This window comes from Pungitius pungitius, chromosome 18 (genome assembly GCF_949316345.1).
Source record: "Pungitius pungitius chromosome 18, fPunPun2.1, whole genome shotgun sequence".
Taxonomy (NCBI): domain Eukaryota; kingdom Metazoa; phylum Chordata; class Actinopteri; order Perciformes; family Gasterosteidae; genus Pungitius; species Pungitius pungitius.
The window spans coordinates 1,405,871-1,422,555 of record NC_084917.1 but is presented as its reverse complement, the minus strand read 5'-3'; the positions used below and the strand labels follow the sequence as shown (position 1 = coordinate 1,422,555).

General features: G+C 44.1%; 2 protein-coding genes across 4 annotated transcripts; both read left to right on the top strand.

Annotated features, from left to right (window-relative positions):
- The first annotated feature begins 493 nt into the window (after positions 1–493).
- LOC119226363 (NACHT, LRR and PYD domains-containing protein 3-like) lies at positions 494–10,076 on the top strand. The gene is made up of 9 exons (XM_062558924.1): positions 494–654; positions 3,113–3,175; positions 3,329–3,605; positions 3,890–3,925; positions 4,137–5,943; positions 6,037–6,210; positions 6,563–6,736; positions 9,012–9,058; positions 9,192–10,076. Exons 3-9 carry the CDS (start codon positions 3,329–3,331, stop codon positions 9,755–9,757), a joined length of 3,081 nt encoding a protein of 1,026 aa, XP_062414908.1. The 5' UTR covers positions 494–654; positions 3,113–3,175; the 3' UTR covers positions 9,758–10,076.
- A 432-nt stretch (positions 10,077–10,508) lies between these two features.
- On the top strand, positions 10,509–16,262 carry LOC119226399 (uncharacterized). 3 transcript variants are annotated; one of them, XR_009942716.1, is made up of 5 exons: positions 10,509–10,745; positions 13,125–13,180; positions 13,320–13,682; positions 13,782–15,769; positions 15,848–16,262. XR_009942716.1 is itself a non-coding variant. In XM_062558962.1 (4 exons), the coding sequence occupies exons 1-4, from the start codon at positions 10,714–10,716 to the stop codon at positions 13,967–13,969; spliced, it is 636 nt and encodes a 211-aa protein (XP_062414946.1). In that variant the 5' UTR covers positions 10,509–10,713; the 3' UTR covers positions 13,970–16,262. The 3 variants fall into 3 exon arrangements, 2 of the variants coding, with proteins under 2 accessions (XP_062414946.1, XP_062414945.1); XM_062558962.1 differs by having other exon boundaries at positions 13,323–13,682; positions 13,782–16,262; XM_062558961.1 differs by having other exon boundaries at positions 13,782–16,262.
- The last annotated feature ends 423 nt before the right edge of the window (positions 16,263–16,685 follow it).

The window sequence follows — 16,685 nt, the reverse complement described above, 5'->3', positions numbered from 1 at the left end:
CCCCCCATATAAGATTAATGTGTCCTAATGTGTGTGCGCTTTGTTTCATTATAATAAAAACGAGGTGAAAAGGAAAATATGAATGTCAGGTTAATAATCAGGTTTTGTTTTTAATGATTCAGCAACCTCTAAAGATTTAATGACAGATAATATTCGGTACTTTGTTTTTATTAATAATTGATTGAATTAATTGAATGTATTCATGTTAACAGGATATAATTGTTTGTTTCTAATGTTAATAAATGACTTTAATTGGAAACAGCTGTACTTTTGTCATATATAATATTAACATGCTTTAAACATGAAATACTTTGATCCTTCTTAAACATGCTGTACTGTAAGTACCTGTAAAATAACATAACCACGTTCCTGCCTGCGTCCTCAGCACGAGCAGACAGATAAATCTACACGACGAGAGGCGGGACTTAAGGCAGAAGAGCCAATCATCATCAGCCGGTCACACTGACAGCCGGTGTCATGTTTGAGAGGCACAGAGCGGAGGAGCGACTGTAGTAAGACGTTGGTGCAACAAGTGCGGAACAAAGTGCGGGTGTTGAACCCTCTCACCGGGAAAAGAGTGGGTGTTGAATCCCCCACGACCCCCACGGGTGCGACGCCCCTGATGACGGCACATTTCGCCCAAAAGGTTTTCAGGTAGGAACCGAGATCAAAAGCCCCGACACACCGTCACTTCATGTTCTCTGAAGTAAAGAGATCGAACGCGTTTTGAACAGAACACATCTGGGACCTTCAGCCAGCTGTGCGTGTGGCTGAGTGAGTTAAAGCGGGGTTACTTTCAGGTCACATCGGTAATGCTGAGAGAGGTTTATATGAATGACCTTTGGTATAAAGAGAGTCTTCCTGATATGAATTACCGCTTACGCTGCATTTCTGGGTCATTTCACTCATTTGGGAACCTTCCGAAGCAAAAGGGACTATTTAAATCTACCCTAAAGCCCGTTGGCTTCCTGGTGTTTGGAAGTCTGGAAACTTTGTTTGCAGCATCAAAGCTTTGTGTTTTATGGAAGTAAATCTGTGTCATCGGGTTTTGAAAGAAAAGGGTGATTGAATTTCTATCACTGAATATTTACGCATTGAAATTATATATCTGAATGTGTTTCAACGTTAAATTACTGCATTAAATTCAACCACAAATAATTCAACGGCAAAAAATTTAACTACAAAGGAGAGTTAAAGCCCCGTTATTATTGGACATGGCTACAATCCGTGCTGCCGACAAGCTGAAGCTGTATTGGGTGCTCCCTCCTTCTGATCTTGAATCTAGAAACGATTGCTCTTCCTTGAGGTCCCGGATGTTGCGGTTTAATTTGTTGCAGTCTCTCTCGTTGTGTTGTTACCACCAGGACAAGAGTCACGTTTAGCTCAGATTTTACATTTTCAGATTCAAATGTTATTTTTTCACTTTTGGCCCTGATGTGGCTTTAGGGGGCGTGTTATCAGCTGAGAGGGGCGTGACATCATGATTGACAGCTTAACAAAGAAGGCTGAAAACCTTCCTCAACCGCGTTGCCTTCATGAAATCTGGAATTATGACTCAACAAATTCACTTATTTATTTACATCTACCTCAAACTGCTTCATATTTCTAATCTTAATGAAACACGACCTTTCAAAGACGTTATAGTACCTAATGCACATACTTACTATATGAATATATATATATATTGTTTTTACTTGTTGGAGAGGAAGTGCAGATAAGCCCTTCATAGATCAGACATCAGGACTCTTGATCTTTACCAACAATGTAGAAAAACCTGCCCACACACATATTTACATGTGTACTGACACACAAACACAGGTTTGACAAGTGTTGGAAATGACCTCCAGTCAGAAGGTTCAAGTTGTTTTAGCCGCTATAAATATCCAAAATAAAAGTCCACAAAAAGCCCAAATATGAGAATAACATCTCACAATTTTAAACAAATTTGTGAAGACAAAAACGAACAGATCTTGAGTGAGAAGTTGAACGTATGCGTTTGGGGCCTCTGAGGTCATCAGGTAGAGGTCTAGTCTCTGTACCCAGAAGCAGATCCAGGTCTGGTGAGGGTTCCTTCAGTCAAAGACGTCCTGCTCTCTGCAACAAGCTGACGGATGACTGGAGGTCTTTTACATGTGTCCAAATCCAGAAAGCTCAGACGTATCTGCTGTCACAAGCTGGTGACTTGTACAGTGTGTGTGTTTAGCTGTACCTGTTTGATTGTGTTTATATTTTGTGGTCATATCGCTAAACCGTGTTGACGTGATCGGGTGGAGCAGACTCCATCACATGGATGCTACGCTGCGTTCACAGTGGTTCACAGATTTAAACGTGGTTGTTGAACGCTACTATCTGAGTTTATTGCTCTTATTGTGTGGTTTGTGCAGTAGGATCCAAAACAGCTCACTGAGCAGAACTTTATCATTGGCGTAAATTGTCTTACTGCCAATCAGGTGAATAAGGTGTATAAAAAGTGTCAGGAAGGCGAGAGGGTGCAGGTCGAAGGGAGGACACAAATGCAGGATTTCTCATGTTTCCAAAGGTGCTCTTTATTCACAAACCAAAAGCCAAAGGACGTGCACCAATAACGACTGACGTAGACAATGACATGACAAGGGACAACAGGCACACAGGGCTTAAATACACTAGGGGGGTGCAGGTGATTGGACACAGGTGGAAACAATCAGGCAATCACAGGACAAGGCAGGAAGTGAAGCTAACCCAGGGACACAAGGGATATGAAACTGAAAAATAAAACAGGAAGCAGAACCAAACCGTGACAAAAAGTGTGGATTCATAATTACCACAGTGGCTCCGCTTCCTGAAGGCAACGCGGTTGAAGAAGGTTTTTAACCTTTGTTAAGCTGTCACTCGTGATGACTCGCTCCTTTTAGCTGGAAGAATTTAGTAGAACAATGAAAATAAATATTTTATTCAAAACCGTTCAAGAACCAAATCATATTAAATGTATTACTTGTTTTTTTCGATGTTCAAGACCAATGTTCTTTTTCAAAAGATCAAAGCTTTGGTCCTGGATTTGGCTGCATACAATTATTTTGATTATGAATTGATTTGTTTGATAAATGCAAATAACACAGCATTACTGTTGTTGCAGGTGAAGCTGTGAACCACCTTGATCCAACTTGTGTCCACCAAGAGGACGCTGACTTCATCAGAGGTGCTTAGAAAGAGGGAGAAGAATTCTATTTTATTGTGAAACAAAACCAATGAACCGATACAACTTCATCTTTAAAACAAGCTGTTTTTTAAATGCAGAGCAGTAATTGTTCTCTACGGTTGATATTTATTTGTCTCTCTTTAAAAAGCACAGATGGAGAAAGTCAAGAAGGAAATCCTGTGCATTTTAAAGGAGCTCAAGGAGGAGGACTACAAAGAGTTCAAGTGGTACCTGGAGAACCATCCAAGCCCAGAAGACCCCCGATCAATCCCACCCTGTGACCTGGAGAACGCAGACAGGATGGACACGGTGGACCTGATCGTACGATGCTACGACACAGACTCGGTTCAAGTGACCGTGAAGGTTTTGGAAGAGATGAAAATGAACGATTTGGCCGAAAAATTATCCAAAATGAACTTTAACCCAACGGGTAAGTTGTTAAAAAGAGGAACAAAGACATCAGATGCGTAAAATAAAGATACAACAGATTATTAATGTCAATTTGATTCTGAACAAATGTTAATAATAGCAGGACACCACCCTTGGATTAGGGATTAAAAACCAAACTATAGATTGAGTCTCAAAACTGGTGTTCACTCAATAAGAGGAACTATTCCACATTAAGTGTTGGTTTTAATTGGAGCACAGACTGTTTATAGCAGCTATTATCACTCTACAAATGCACAAAGTAATCACAAAAACATCTTGTTTCAGGCGAAACGAATCCTGCAGGAGGAGATAGAGGTCAAGGTGAAGAGACTTTTTGAACCACCGTCTGTTTATTGCACACTTCAATTATTTCCATGGTCATAGTTCTTGATTGTCAAGATCTCACAGTCAGTATTCTGAGGAGCCTCAGATAGGAATGCAGAGAAATACAACAAATAGTTTAATCCAAGGGAAATATTATACCATTAAAGTAAAGCACTATCTGGTTTTTATCTTTTTTTTATTCATTCAGAGATTTTCACAAACTGTCAACGTGAACTCAAATCCAACCTGAAGAAGAGGTTCCAGTCTGTGTTTGAGGGCATCGCTAAAGCAGGAAACTCAACCCTTCTGAATGAGATCTACACAGAGCTCTACATCACAAAGGGAGGGACTGCAGAGGTCAATAAAGAACATGAGGTCAGACAGATTGAAACAGCAACCTGGAAACCAGACGGACCAGAAACAACCATCAGACAAGAAGACCTCTTCAAAGCCTCAGCTGGAGGAGAGGAACCAATCAGAACAGTGATGACTAAGGGAGTGGCTGGCATTGGGAAAACAGTCTTAACACAGAAGTTCACTCTGGACTGGGCTGAAGACAAAGACCACCAGGACATACAGTTCACATTTCCATTCACCTTCAGAGAGCTGAATGTGCTGAAGAAGACGTTCAGCTTGGTGGGACTTGTTCATCACTTCTTCAGTGAAACCAGAGCAGCAGGAATCTGCAGGTTTGAAGAGTTCCAGGTTGTGTTCATCTTTGACGGTCTGGATGAGTGTCGACTTCCTCTGGACTTCCACAACAATAAGATCCTGACTGATGTCACAGAGACCTCCTCAGTGGATGTGCTCCTCACAAACCTCATCACGGGGAACCTGCTTCCTTCTGCTCGCCTCTGGATAACCACACGACCTGCAGCAGCCAATAAGATCCCTCCTAAGTATGTTGGCATGGTGACAGAGGTCAGAGGGTTCACTGACCCCCAGAAGGAGGATTACTTCAGGAAGAGGTTCAAAGATGAGGAGCAGGCCAGCAGGATCATCTCTCACATCAAGACCTCACGAAGCCTCCACATCATGTGCCACATCCCAGTCTTCTGCTGGATCACTGCTGGAGTTCTGGAGGAGGTGTTGAAGACCAGAGAGGGAGGAGAGCTGCCCAAGACCCTGACTGAGATGTACATCCACTTCCTGGTGGTTCAGTCCAAAGTGAAGAAAGTCAAGTACGATGGAGGAGCTGAGACGGATCCACACTGGAGTCCAGAGAGCAGGAAGATGATCGAGTCTCTGGGAAAACTGTCTTTTGATCAGCTGCAGAAAGGCAACCTGATCTTCTATGAATCTGACCTGACAGAGTGTGGCATCGATATCAGAGCAGCCTCAGTGTGCTCAGGAGTGTTCACTCAGATCTTTAGAGAGGAGAGAGGACTGTACCAGGACACAGTGTTCTGCTTCGTCCATCTGAGTGTTCAGGAGTTTCTGGCTGCTCTTCATGTCCATCTGACCTTCATCAGCTCTGGTGTCAATCTGCTGCCAGAAGAACAAACAACATTCCTGTTGACACTTTTTCGAGGTGTCTTAAGACCCAAACTTAAACCCAAAAGTATCTACCAGAGTGCTGTGGTCAAGGCCTTACAGAGTCCTAATGGACACCTGGACTTGTTCCTCCGCTTCCTCCTGGGTCTTTCCCTTGAGACCAATCAGAATCTCCTACGAGGTCTGCTGACGCAGACAGGAAGTTGCTCACAGACCAATCAGGAGACAGCCCAGTACATCAAGATGAAGATCAATGAGGATGTGTCTCCAGAGAAAAGCATCAATCTGTTCCACTGTCTGAATGAACTGAATGATGGTTCTCTAGTGGAGGAGATCCAACAGTCCCTTAGATCAGGACGTCTCTCCACAGATGAACTGTCTCCTGCTCAGTGGTCAGCTCTGGTCTTCATCTTACTGTCATCACAACAAGATCTGGAGGTGTTTGACCTGAAGAAATACTCTGCTTCAGAAAAGGCTCTTCTGAGGCTGCTGCCAGTGGTCAAAGCCTCCAACAAAGCTCTGTTAGTACTGAGTTAAATTCATACATTATGATTTAAACATGCTGCCATCTTTTCTACTTATGGTTTATATTTTCTTCATTGTTGTCTCTTCAGACTGAGTGGCTGTAACCTCTCAGAGAGAAGCTGTGAAGCTCTGTCCTCAGTTCTCAGCTCCCAGTCCTCTAGTCTGAGAGAACTGGATCTGAGTAACAACAACCTGCAGGATTCAGGAGTGAAGCTTCTGTGTGATGGACTGAAGAATCCACACTGTGACCTGGAGACTCTCAGGTCAGGATTCAATATGTGTCCACTTTGTGTCTTTATTTATTTCAATGGTACATTTCTGACTTTCATAAGATTCTTTCTGCTTGCATGAGTTAATTAAAATATTTAGTTTCCAAATATTACCATAAACATTTGGTAGTTTATTTTTAATATAATATAAATATAATGATATATTGGAGATGAATCATAGAGTTAGCAGTAATACTATCAGTTTAATGATGGACATTAGTGGGTGTTTAGTTGTGACTGGAAACCAGTCAGTAACCATTATACTGTGACCCCTCAGTAGCCGACAGTATCTCAGTCCTGCAGCTCCCTCAGGTCATGTGACATGTGTGTTGTTTTGTGTCTGCAGCCTGTCAGGCTGTATGATCACAGAGGAAGGATGTGCTTCTCTGGCCTCAGCCATGAGCTCCAACCCCTCCCACCTGAGAGAGCTGGACCTGAGCTACAATCATCCAGGAGACTCAGGAGAGAAGCTGCTGGCAGTTGGACTAGAGGATCCACACTGGAGACTGGAGACTCTCAGGTATGAGAAGGCCTGCTGCAGCCACAGACCATCAGTCTGTAGAGGACCAGCATCTAAACACATGGGTGTTTAGATGCTGGTCATCTGCCTCCAGCGTGTGTTGTACTTTAGTCCAGACATTCTTATTAAAAGACAAAGGGCGTCGCGGGGCCGCGACGCGGGCGCTCTCAGACGGTGTCTTTGCGCGGTAGGGCTGGTCTGAGGACGGTTGCTGCCGCCAAGAAGGCATCGTCAAAGCAGCCCTTTCGCCATGGTCACCAAGGCCCGGAGGGTGATCCCCACCGGGAGGGACGGGGCTGCACTGCACTACCCGGTGCCCCCATCCTCCAGGTACTTCCCAGGGGTCAGGCTGGTTTTCCCGCCATAATTTCAGGGCACGGCAGCCGGTACTTGGTTTGCGTCCGATACTCGATCTACGCCGGCTGAATCGCGCAGTCGCGAGGTTGAGCTTCATAATGCTCACACTCAAACAAATCGCATCACAGATCAGGGCCGTCCGATTAAAGTCACACGGCGGCGCCTGCGAGCTCTGGCTATATGGAGGGACCCTTGGTTCCTATCCCAAGGGCCGGTATTAGGAGCACGTTGTCGTCGTGTCACACTTACGGCAGATGCCTCCCTTACGGGCCGGGGAGCGATCATGAGTGGTCGCTCAGCCTGGGGGCTGTGGCAACATCATCACCAGTCCTGGCATATAAATTCTCTAGAGATGTTGGCAGTGTTTCGGGCATTGAAACACTTCCGCCCAGCCATGATGTACCAGCATGTTCTTATCCGTTCAGACCATACATCGGTGGTTTCATACATCTGCGCTCACGGCAGCTATACAAGTTAGCCCGCCAGATCCTCCTGTGGTCCCTCGGGAAGCTCTGCTGAGTGAGAGCGGTATATATCCCAGGGTACCTAAACCAGGGGGCAGACGCCCTGTCGAGTCAGGGGCCGAGGCCCGGGGAATGGAGACTCCACCCTGAGGTGGTGGAGCTCCTGTGGAGACACTTTGGTCGTGCCGAGGTAGACCCTGACGCATCCGGCCCCGCTAGGGGTGGATGCGATTGTGCAGGCTTGGCCGAGGTCACGCCTGTACGCCTTTCCCCCGGTTGCTCTGCTCCCAGGAGTTTTGGAGAGGGTCCGTCAGGACGGTGTCAGTCTACTGTTAGTAGCACCGTACTGGCCGGCCCGAGTGTGGTTTGCGGACCCGATATCGCTCCTCGTAGGTCCTCCCTTGGAGATTCCGATCAGGGCGGACTCGCTGTCACAGGCGACCGAGGTCGTTGAGACCATCCTCGACTCCAGAGCCCCTGCTACAAGGAAAGCGTACGCCAGTAGGTGGAGGCTCTTTGCCACTTGGTGTGGGGAACGGCAGCTAGACCCAGTTAACTGGCCGGTGGTTTAAGTACTGCATTTCCTGCAGGAACTATTCTCCACAGGTTCGTCGGCGACTCATGCCCCACTGGATGGGCGTTCTCTGGGGAGACACCCACTGGTATCTCGCCTCCTTCGTGGCACTCTGAGGCTGAGGCCAGCAGCCCACACAAGAGTACCGTCTTGGGACCTGGCCATCGTGCTAGAGGGTCTCTCCGGTGCTCCGGTCGAGCCCATCAAAGCGGTTGCAGTGAAACATGTGGCTCTTAAGACCATCTTCCTGCTTGCCATTTCTTCCCTCACAAGAATTGGAGATATGCAAGCCCTCTCGGTGGCCCCTTTGTGCTTGGAGTTTGCTGTAACATAGTTGAAAGAGTAAACAATAATGGGGCTTTGTTTTATTTAGCACTATGTATTATTACTTCTGGTCATGGTCTAAAAATATTTGTTTGTTTGTGAAAAACCAGTGAATAAATAAACTAACTAGTGTGTTTCTTCTGTTGGTTTGTGTTCATAGTTCATGTGTTTGTTCATTTTGAAACATGAAAACATGCACATTGTGTAAATACTGAATGGTCTGCTTCATTTGAGATTTGCTTATTAAACAGTTTAATGTTAATGTTCCTTTGCACACGTCCCATGAAGCTTGATCTGCAGCATGATGTCATTTCTCACACTTTAATTCAAATTTGATGAAAGTACAGTGACAGGTACATTTATTATTTATTCTACATTCATCTGCTTTATTTCATGAATATATTCCACCACCTTGTCGGTGCTGAAGGAGCTGACTGACAGTCTGTGGTAGAAGAAGAAGAGGTGGTCCATGTGGACATGAAGGACCAAGCTGTGTGTATGAGAGTGATGTCATGTCCATGTCTCCATGCTGCTCTGACCCCCCTCCTCCTTTCAGGGTGGAGCCTGCTGGAGTCCGATGGATGACACCAGGTCTGAGGAAGTGTAAGTGAGCTTTGAGTTGGATTCATCACACTGTGACATCACTCATTCACCTCTGTGATGTCATCATCAAAGTGTCACTAGATGAACACATGATTAATACCTGCAGCTGTATTGTGTCTTGTTCTCTCATCAGATTCCTGTGAACTCACAATCGACACAAACACAGTAAACAGACAACTCAAACTGTCTCACAACAACAGGAAGGTGACATGGGTGGAGGAGGTTCAGTCACATCCTCGTCATCCAGACAGATTTGACCACTATCATCAGCTGCTGTGTAGAACTGGTCTGACTGGTCGCTGTTACTGGGAGGTCGATTGGGGAGGATACGTTCATGTATCAGTGAGTTACAGAGCAATCAAGAGGAAAGGAGACAGTAGAGACTGTTGGTTTGGAAACAATGATCAGTCCTGGAGTCTGAGATGCTCCGATGGAGTTTACTTTGTCCTTCACAATAAGACAGTAACACACATCACCTCCTCCTCCTCCTCCTCCTCCTCCTCCTCCTCCTCCTCCTCTGGTAGAGTAGCAGTGTATGTGGACTGTCCTGCTGGCTCTCTGTCCTTCTACAGAGTCTCCTCTGACTCACTGATCCACCTCCACACCTTCAGCACCACATTCACTGAACCTCTTTATCCTGGGTTTGGGCTGTGGTTCAGTTCAGGTTCTGGTTCCTCAGTGTCTCTGTGTCCTCTTTAGGACGGAGAGTCTCCTCCTGGTGGAGAACCTTCCTCTCTGCTCACCACATAGTTCAGTGTGTACAGCTGATGGAGGTTCATGTGGATGTAGGTGCAGGTGGAGCAGGTGAGGGGTACCTGAGCTGGTCTGGACTCTGGGGGTCCACAGCTCTCTGGGACTCAGATGGAAGTGTGAAAGAGCTCAGCTTAATGCTGCTGTGCTCCTTGAATCAATAGATGATCATTTAGATGTTGGCTCCTATTTAGGGTTTAATCTTAATCTTTATATGTTCAAGAGGACATTTTATATAAAGGACATCTGCACCCCCCCATATAAGATTAATGTGTCCTAATGTGTGTGCGCTTTGTTTCATTATAATAAAAACGAGGTGAAAAGGAAAATATGAATGTCAGGTTAATAATCAGGTTTTGTTCTGAACAAAAACCTTTTTAATGATTCAGCAAACCTCTAAAGATTTAATGACAGATAATATTCGGTACTTTGTTTTTATTAATAATTGATTGAATTAATTGAATGTATTCATGTTAACAGGATATAATTGTTTGTTTCTAATGTTAATAAATGACTTTAATTGGAAACAGCTGTACTTTTGTCATATATAATATTAACATGCTTTAAACATGAAATACTTTGATCCTTCTTAAACATGCTGTACTGTAAGTACCTGTAAAATAACATAACCACGTTCCTGCCTGCGTCCTCAGCACGAGCAGACAGATAAATCTACACGACGAGAGGCGGGACTTAAGGCAGAAGAGCCAATCATCATCAGCCGGTCACACTGACAGCCGGTGTCATGTTTGAGAGGGAGGAGGAGAGGAGGCACAGAGCGGAGGAGCGACTGTAGTAAGACGTTGGTGCAACAAGTGCGGAACAAAGTGCGGGTGTTGAACCCTCTCACCGGGAAAAGAGTGGGTGTTGAATCCCCCACGACCCCCACGGGTGCGACGCCCCTGATGACGGCACATTTCGCCCAAAAGGTTTTCAGGTAGGAACCGAGATCAAAAGCCCCGACACACCGTCACTTCATGTTCTCTGAAGTAAAGAGATCGAACGCGTTTTGAACAGAACACATCTGGGACCTTCAGACAGCTGTGCGTGTGGCTGAGTGAGTTAAAGCGGGGTTACTTTCGGGTCACATCGGGCGACCTCGACCAACAATGTACAGGTACACGAACCGCACCTGCTGCGTTCGTTTCCGGGATTCTAGAGAAGCTTTTTCCCGATAAAGTTACTTTCACATTGAAACCTTCGTCTATAACAATAATAATGATATTAATAACAATACTTTAGTTTTTTATAGGGCTTTTCCGGGTCCCCAAAGACACAGAATAACTCATTCTAGGACACATTCCAGTGTTGGTGGGGGGGGGGGGGGGGGGGACACAGACATTTCCGCAATTGGAACAGTAGCCGACTTGATGACGTCAACACGTCAGCTGGTCTTGCTAATACGTTTTACTTTAGTTTTTGACTTAAGTATTTTACTATTAACAAGCTTTTTTTTTCATTTAAAATTAGAAATGGTATATATAATGTTGATCATTAAATATATATATATATATATAATCAGTCATTAAATAATTAAAGAAAATATCCCAATGGATCAGATCAGAGTTGTTATACAGTCCAACATCTTTTTAAAGCAGATTAAGAGGAGCAGCTGCAGTTTGTGGTGCTGCTGAACTTTACTGGATTACAATGACAGGTGTAAATCTAATTTGTACTCATATTGGATGGAAGATACACAAAACATTACTGAGGTAATCATTTAATTCATTACTGCATTAGCTTTTTCATTTTAGGAGGATGAGGTTGGATACAGTAACAAAAAATAAACAGTCAATATTTTAATGCACAAACCTACCTTTCGTCTTGTTACTCAAACATCAAGAGGCTGATAATCAGTGCAGTGGTCCTCGTACAGCAAGCTGCTGACCACACATCAAAGATCTTACAGAGAACTATACAATCATTTATATTTGGAATTTTTTTATTTATTATTATTACACTGCACTCTGGATACAGACAAGACGTTAAAGTTACATTTAAACATGAAATTATTAATCTAAACTCTGTCCTCAAACAGACGTAACCGGTGAACAACATCAGTCTCTGACACCACATTAAAGGTCATAAAGACTCGTTATAGTACAGTTAAATCTCATGTGTAACCGCTACGGAGACGTGAAAACCAGCGGAGCATTTCACAGAAGACTCGCCGAAAACAGGCTGCTCTGTGCGGGCTGAGATGAGCTGACAGCCCGGTGCTGGAGGGTCTGACGGTCCGTGAACTACACCTCACATCTCCATCCACGGAGCAGACTGTTACGAAGGCTGAATGTTGACAAACCGACCGCAGAAAAGTTGCTTTAACAACTAACTTCAGTCATAACATTACATAAAGTTACTTTAATATAGTAGTATTTTTAAACTTCGACATAAAGTTGTGTTTATTTTCTGTCGTTGTTGCCTGTTGCTGAGGTGAAATGCATTCTGGGCTCATTCTAGGACACATTCCAGTGTTCGGGGTTGTTGGTGCGGAGGAAAAACACTTTTTAAAACAAATTCCTGACTTTCAGGGTTAGGGGGGGTAACCCCCGGTATAATGGTAAGAGAAACACTGCATGGGTTTCAATAGTTTTTTCCATAATTCAAGCATCCAGCTAAGTTTCCCTAAATGTCTTCGTCTTCCTCCACGTTCAATGGCGGCTACAAACCACGTAGGAGGAAGTCCAGTGAAGTTTTAAAGATACTCACAGGTTCGCACTTTAAAAGATGTTCAGCGCAACGTTGTTAAAACACAAACCTCTCTGTAACCGGAGTGACATCACACACATCTTATTGTTACTGCAGTAGGTATTTTAATGAAATGTGCTCTTAACTTGAGTTTTAGAGAATTCGAACGGCGCTCACACTACTTCCATCAGGAGAGACTCAATTTACAATAAATTATTACAGCTGCATAACATTGAAATAGTACAAAATCTCTGGACACCCCCCTAAACCAGGATAATGAAGAGGCCGTGTTAGCGAGTTCTGCTGCATTTCTGGGTCATTTCACTCATTTGGGAACCTTCCGAAGCAAAAAGGAATATTTAAATCTACCCTAAAGCCCGTTGACTTCCAAAGTCTGGAAACTTTGTTTGCAGTTTCTACTCACTTTTTTTTACTTTGACTTCAAGAAAACCAGCTTTACTTGTGGTTGCAGATCGCAGGGAGGTTGTCATCAGCATCAAAGCTTTGTGTGTTTGTAACAAACATGATGATGAACACAAAGAGCATCAGGATGTGAAGACGCACTGTAGATTGTTGATGTGATGATGATGTGATGTTGGAGCCTCTTCTCCTCTGTCTCCTCTCACAGGGAGCAGATGATCTGCAGCATCCTGGTGATCTTCATCCTGACCTCCTGTGTCTGTGGTCAGTTCACTTTAGTGTTTGTAAAGCAGCTGTGAAGCATCAGCACACACTCCTCAGAAACATCTGGAGATGGAGTCTAAAGGCTCCATGTTAAAGCTGTCACTTTGTCACCTCCTCCTCTCCTTCTCTGTCTCCTCAGCAGGGTCATTTGTAGTGAATGTGACACAGAGCTGGTATCAGGCAGAGGAGAACCACAACATCTCACTGGAATGGATGTTCCCCACCAGCACGGACCACTCCAACAACTCCCTTCATATCTCCTGTAAGATGTTGACTCCTAAGAGACCCTTTGTCCTGTTTGAGCTACATGAAGGTGTCGAGTCCCCAGAGGATCGGGATGAACGCTTTGCAGGACGAGTCCAGTGGGACAAAGACGTCTTTAGAGAAGGACGACTCAGACTTGACATCTCCAGACTCCAGACTGATGACTCTGGGCGGTACTCATGTGATGTGTTCACAAGTTATGGAAATAACTTTAAGGAATGTCACCTCAACGTCACTGGTAGGTTCATTAAGTTAAACTTACTAACGGCAGCTTTATTCAGATAAATAAACCCTTTTCTTTACATTAATAAAACATGTTTGTTGTGTCCTTTTGCAGCAGTGAAGGATCGACCAGAACCTGAGACAACCAGTGATACCAGTCTGAGAGGAGACCCTCGGGGAAGGATGGGCCTCTACTGTGCACTGGGACTGGGAGCAGCTCTACTGGTTGTTTTTGTTTTATCTCTGCACTGCAAAAAATGTTTTCATCAGCAGAACAAACTATCCATCATCCAAGGAGTCTGAGTTGTTCGGACTGACATCCACCTGAAACACATCTGTCTCAGGTGGCACTATCAGCCTGATGTACTATAAAGTACTACCAGCCTGAGGTATTACGAGGTACTACCTGCCTGATGTACTACCAGGCACTACCTGCCTGATGTACTATTAGCCTGATGTACTACCAGGCACTACCTGCCTGAAGTACTACCAGCCTGAAGTATTACGAAGCACTACCAGCCTGAAGTATTACAAAGCACTACCAGCTGAAGTATTACGAAGCACTACCAGCCTAATATACTATCAGGCACTACCAGCCTGAAGTAATATTAGCCTGAAGTACTATAAAGTACTACCAGCCTGAAGTATTACGAAGCACTACCAGCTGAAGTATTACGAAGCACTACCAGCCTAATATACTATCGGGCACTACCAGCCTGAAGTACTATTAGCCTGATGTATTACGAGGCACTACCTGCCTGATGTACTACCAGGCACTACCTGCCTGAAGTAATATTAGCCTGAAGTACTATAAAGTACTACCAGCCTGAAGTATTACGAAGCACTACCAGCTGAAGTATTACGAAGCACTACCAGCCTAATATACTATCGGGCACTACCAGCCTGAAGTACTATTAGCCTGATGTATTACGAGGCACTACCTGCCTGATGTACTACCAGGCACTACCTGCCTGAAGTAATATTAGCCTGAAGTACTATAAAGTACTACCAGCCTGAAGTATTACGAAGCACTACCAGCTGAAGTATTACGAAGCACTACCAGCCTAATATACTATCGGGCACTACCAGCCTGAAGTACTATTAGCCTGATGTATTACGAGGCACTACCTGCCTGATGTACTACCAGGCACTACCTGCCTGAAGTAATATTAGCCCAAAGTACTATAAAGTACTACCAGCCTGAAGTATTGCAAAGCACTACCAGCCTAATGTACTATCGGGCACTACCAGCCTGAAGTACTATTAGCCTGATGTATTACGAGGCACTACCTGCCTGATGTACTATCAGGCACTACCTGCCTGATGTACTATTAGCCTGATGTACTACCAGGCACTACCTGCCTGAAGTACTACCAGCCTGAAGTATTACGAAGCACTACCAGCCTGAAGTATTACAAAGCACTACCAGCTGAAGTATTACGAAGCACTACCAGCCTAATATACTATCGGGCACTACCAGCCTGAAGTACTATTCGCCTGATGTATTACGAGGCACTACCTGCCTGATGTACTATTAGCCTGATGTACTACCAGGCACTACCTGCCTGATGTACCTGCCTGATGTACTATCAGGCACTACCTGCCTGATGTACTATTAGCCTGATGTACTACCAGGCACTACCTGCCTGAAGTACTACCAGCCTGAAGTATTACGAAGCACTACCAGCCTGAAGTATTACGAAGCACTAGCAGCTGAAGTATTACGAAGCACTACCAGCCTGACGTACTATAAAGTACTACCAGCCTGAAGTATTGCGAAGCACTACCAGCTCAAGTATTACGAAGCACTACCAGCCTAATATACTATCGGGCACTACCAGCCTGATGTACTATTAGCCTGATGTACTACCAGGCACTACCTGCCTGATGTACTATCAGGCACTACGAGCCTGAAGTAATATTAGCCTGAAGTACTATAAAGTACTACCAGCCTGAAGTATTACGAAGCACTACCAGCCTGACGTACTATAAAGTACTACCAGCCTGAAGTATTACGAAGCACTACCAGCCTAATGTACTATCAGGCACTAATAGCCTGAAGTACTATTAGCCTGATGTACTACCAGGCACTACCAGCCTGAAGTACTATCAGGCACTACTAGCCTGAAGTACTATTAGCCTGAAGTACTATAAAGTACTACCAGCCTAATGTACTACGAGGCACTACCAGCCTGATGTACTATCAGGCACTACCAGCCTGAAGTACTATTAGCCTGATGTACTACCAGGCACTACCAGTCTGAAGTATTACAAAGTACTACCAGCCTGATTTCCGCTGTTTGCGTCACAGAACTCACCTGGTTCTGTTTTGTTAAACAAATATTTTTTCGTTCACTTTGCATGTGTATTCAAGTGTTTTCGTTGAAATTTTACTACTGAAATCGGCAATTGAAATTAAATAAAATTGTAATGTGCAAAATTTCACTGGAAATCCAAGATGTATTCAAAATGAAGGAAAACATGCATAATGAAATTAAATATATACATACTTACATAAGTCTGCTGTATTTACTAAGTTTAGGTCAACATTGGAGTTGATCTGCATGATTCTTTGCGGGGAAACTCAATTTCAAAGATCTGTCGACTCAATTAACAAATGTATTGAATTTAAATACTAGGATTTTTTAAATGGATTCCATATTATTAGATAATATCAATTTTAACGGCCATGAAAGGCAAATAGCTGTAGTTGTATTTGAATTAAAAGCCCAAATGTGGACCCGCCAGTTTGTTTATACATAAATATAGCAGTGAATAACAAAGTCAAATCACACAAACACACGTTACCGTCCAATTGTATTTATTCCACAGAACACAATGGTGGGAAGAGGTCAAAGGTCGATCTGCCCGCACACAAATGAAACAGGAGACAAGAGAACCTGAAACCGTCGCGTTGTTCATCAAATACACGTGAAGTGCGTTGATGAGCGGACCGTCGGTATACTGGTACGGACAAAATAATGAAAACACTTCATCTCAAAGCATTTAGGAGTATATT

Excerpts from the sequence above, each read along its gene's own strand:
- LOC119226363 (XM_062558924.1), top strand. The coding sequence starts at position 3,329 with ATGGAGAAAGTCAAGAAGGAAATCCTGTGCATTTTAAAGGAGCTCAAG. Across the intron at positions 5,944-6,036 it reads AAAGCCTCCAACAAAGCTCT|ACTGAGTGGCTGTAACCTCT; the intron begins GTTAGTACTGAG and ends TTGTCTCTTCAG. Across the intron at positions 6,737-9,011 it reads TGGAGACTGGAGACTCTCAG|GGTGGAGCCTGCTGGAGTCC; the intron begins GTATGAGAAGGC and ends TCCTCCTTTCAG.
- LOC119226399 (XM_062558961.1), top strand. The coding sequence starts at position 10,714 with ATGACGGCACATTTCGCCCAAAAGGTTTTCAG. Across the intron at positions 13,181-13,319 it reads CCTGACCTCCTGTGTCTGTG|CAGGGTCATTTGTAGTGAAT; the intron begins GTCAGTTCACTT and ends CTGTCTCCTCAG. Across the intron at positions 13,683-13,781 it reads ATGTCACCTCAACGTCACTG|CAGTGAAGGATCGACCAGAA; the intron begins GTAGGTTCATTA and ends GTCCTTTTGCAG.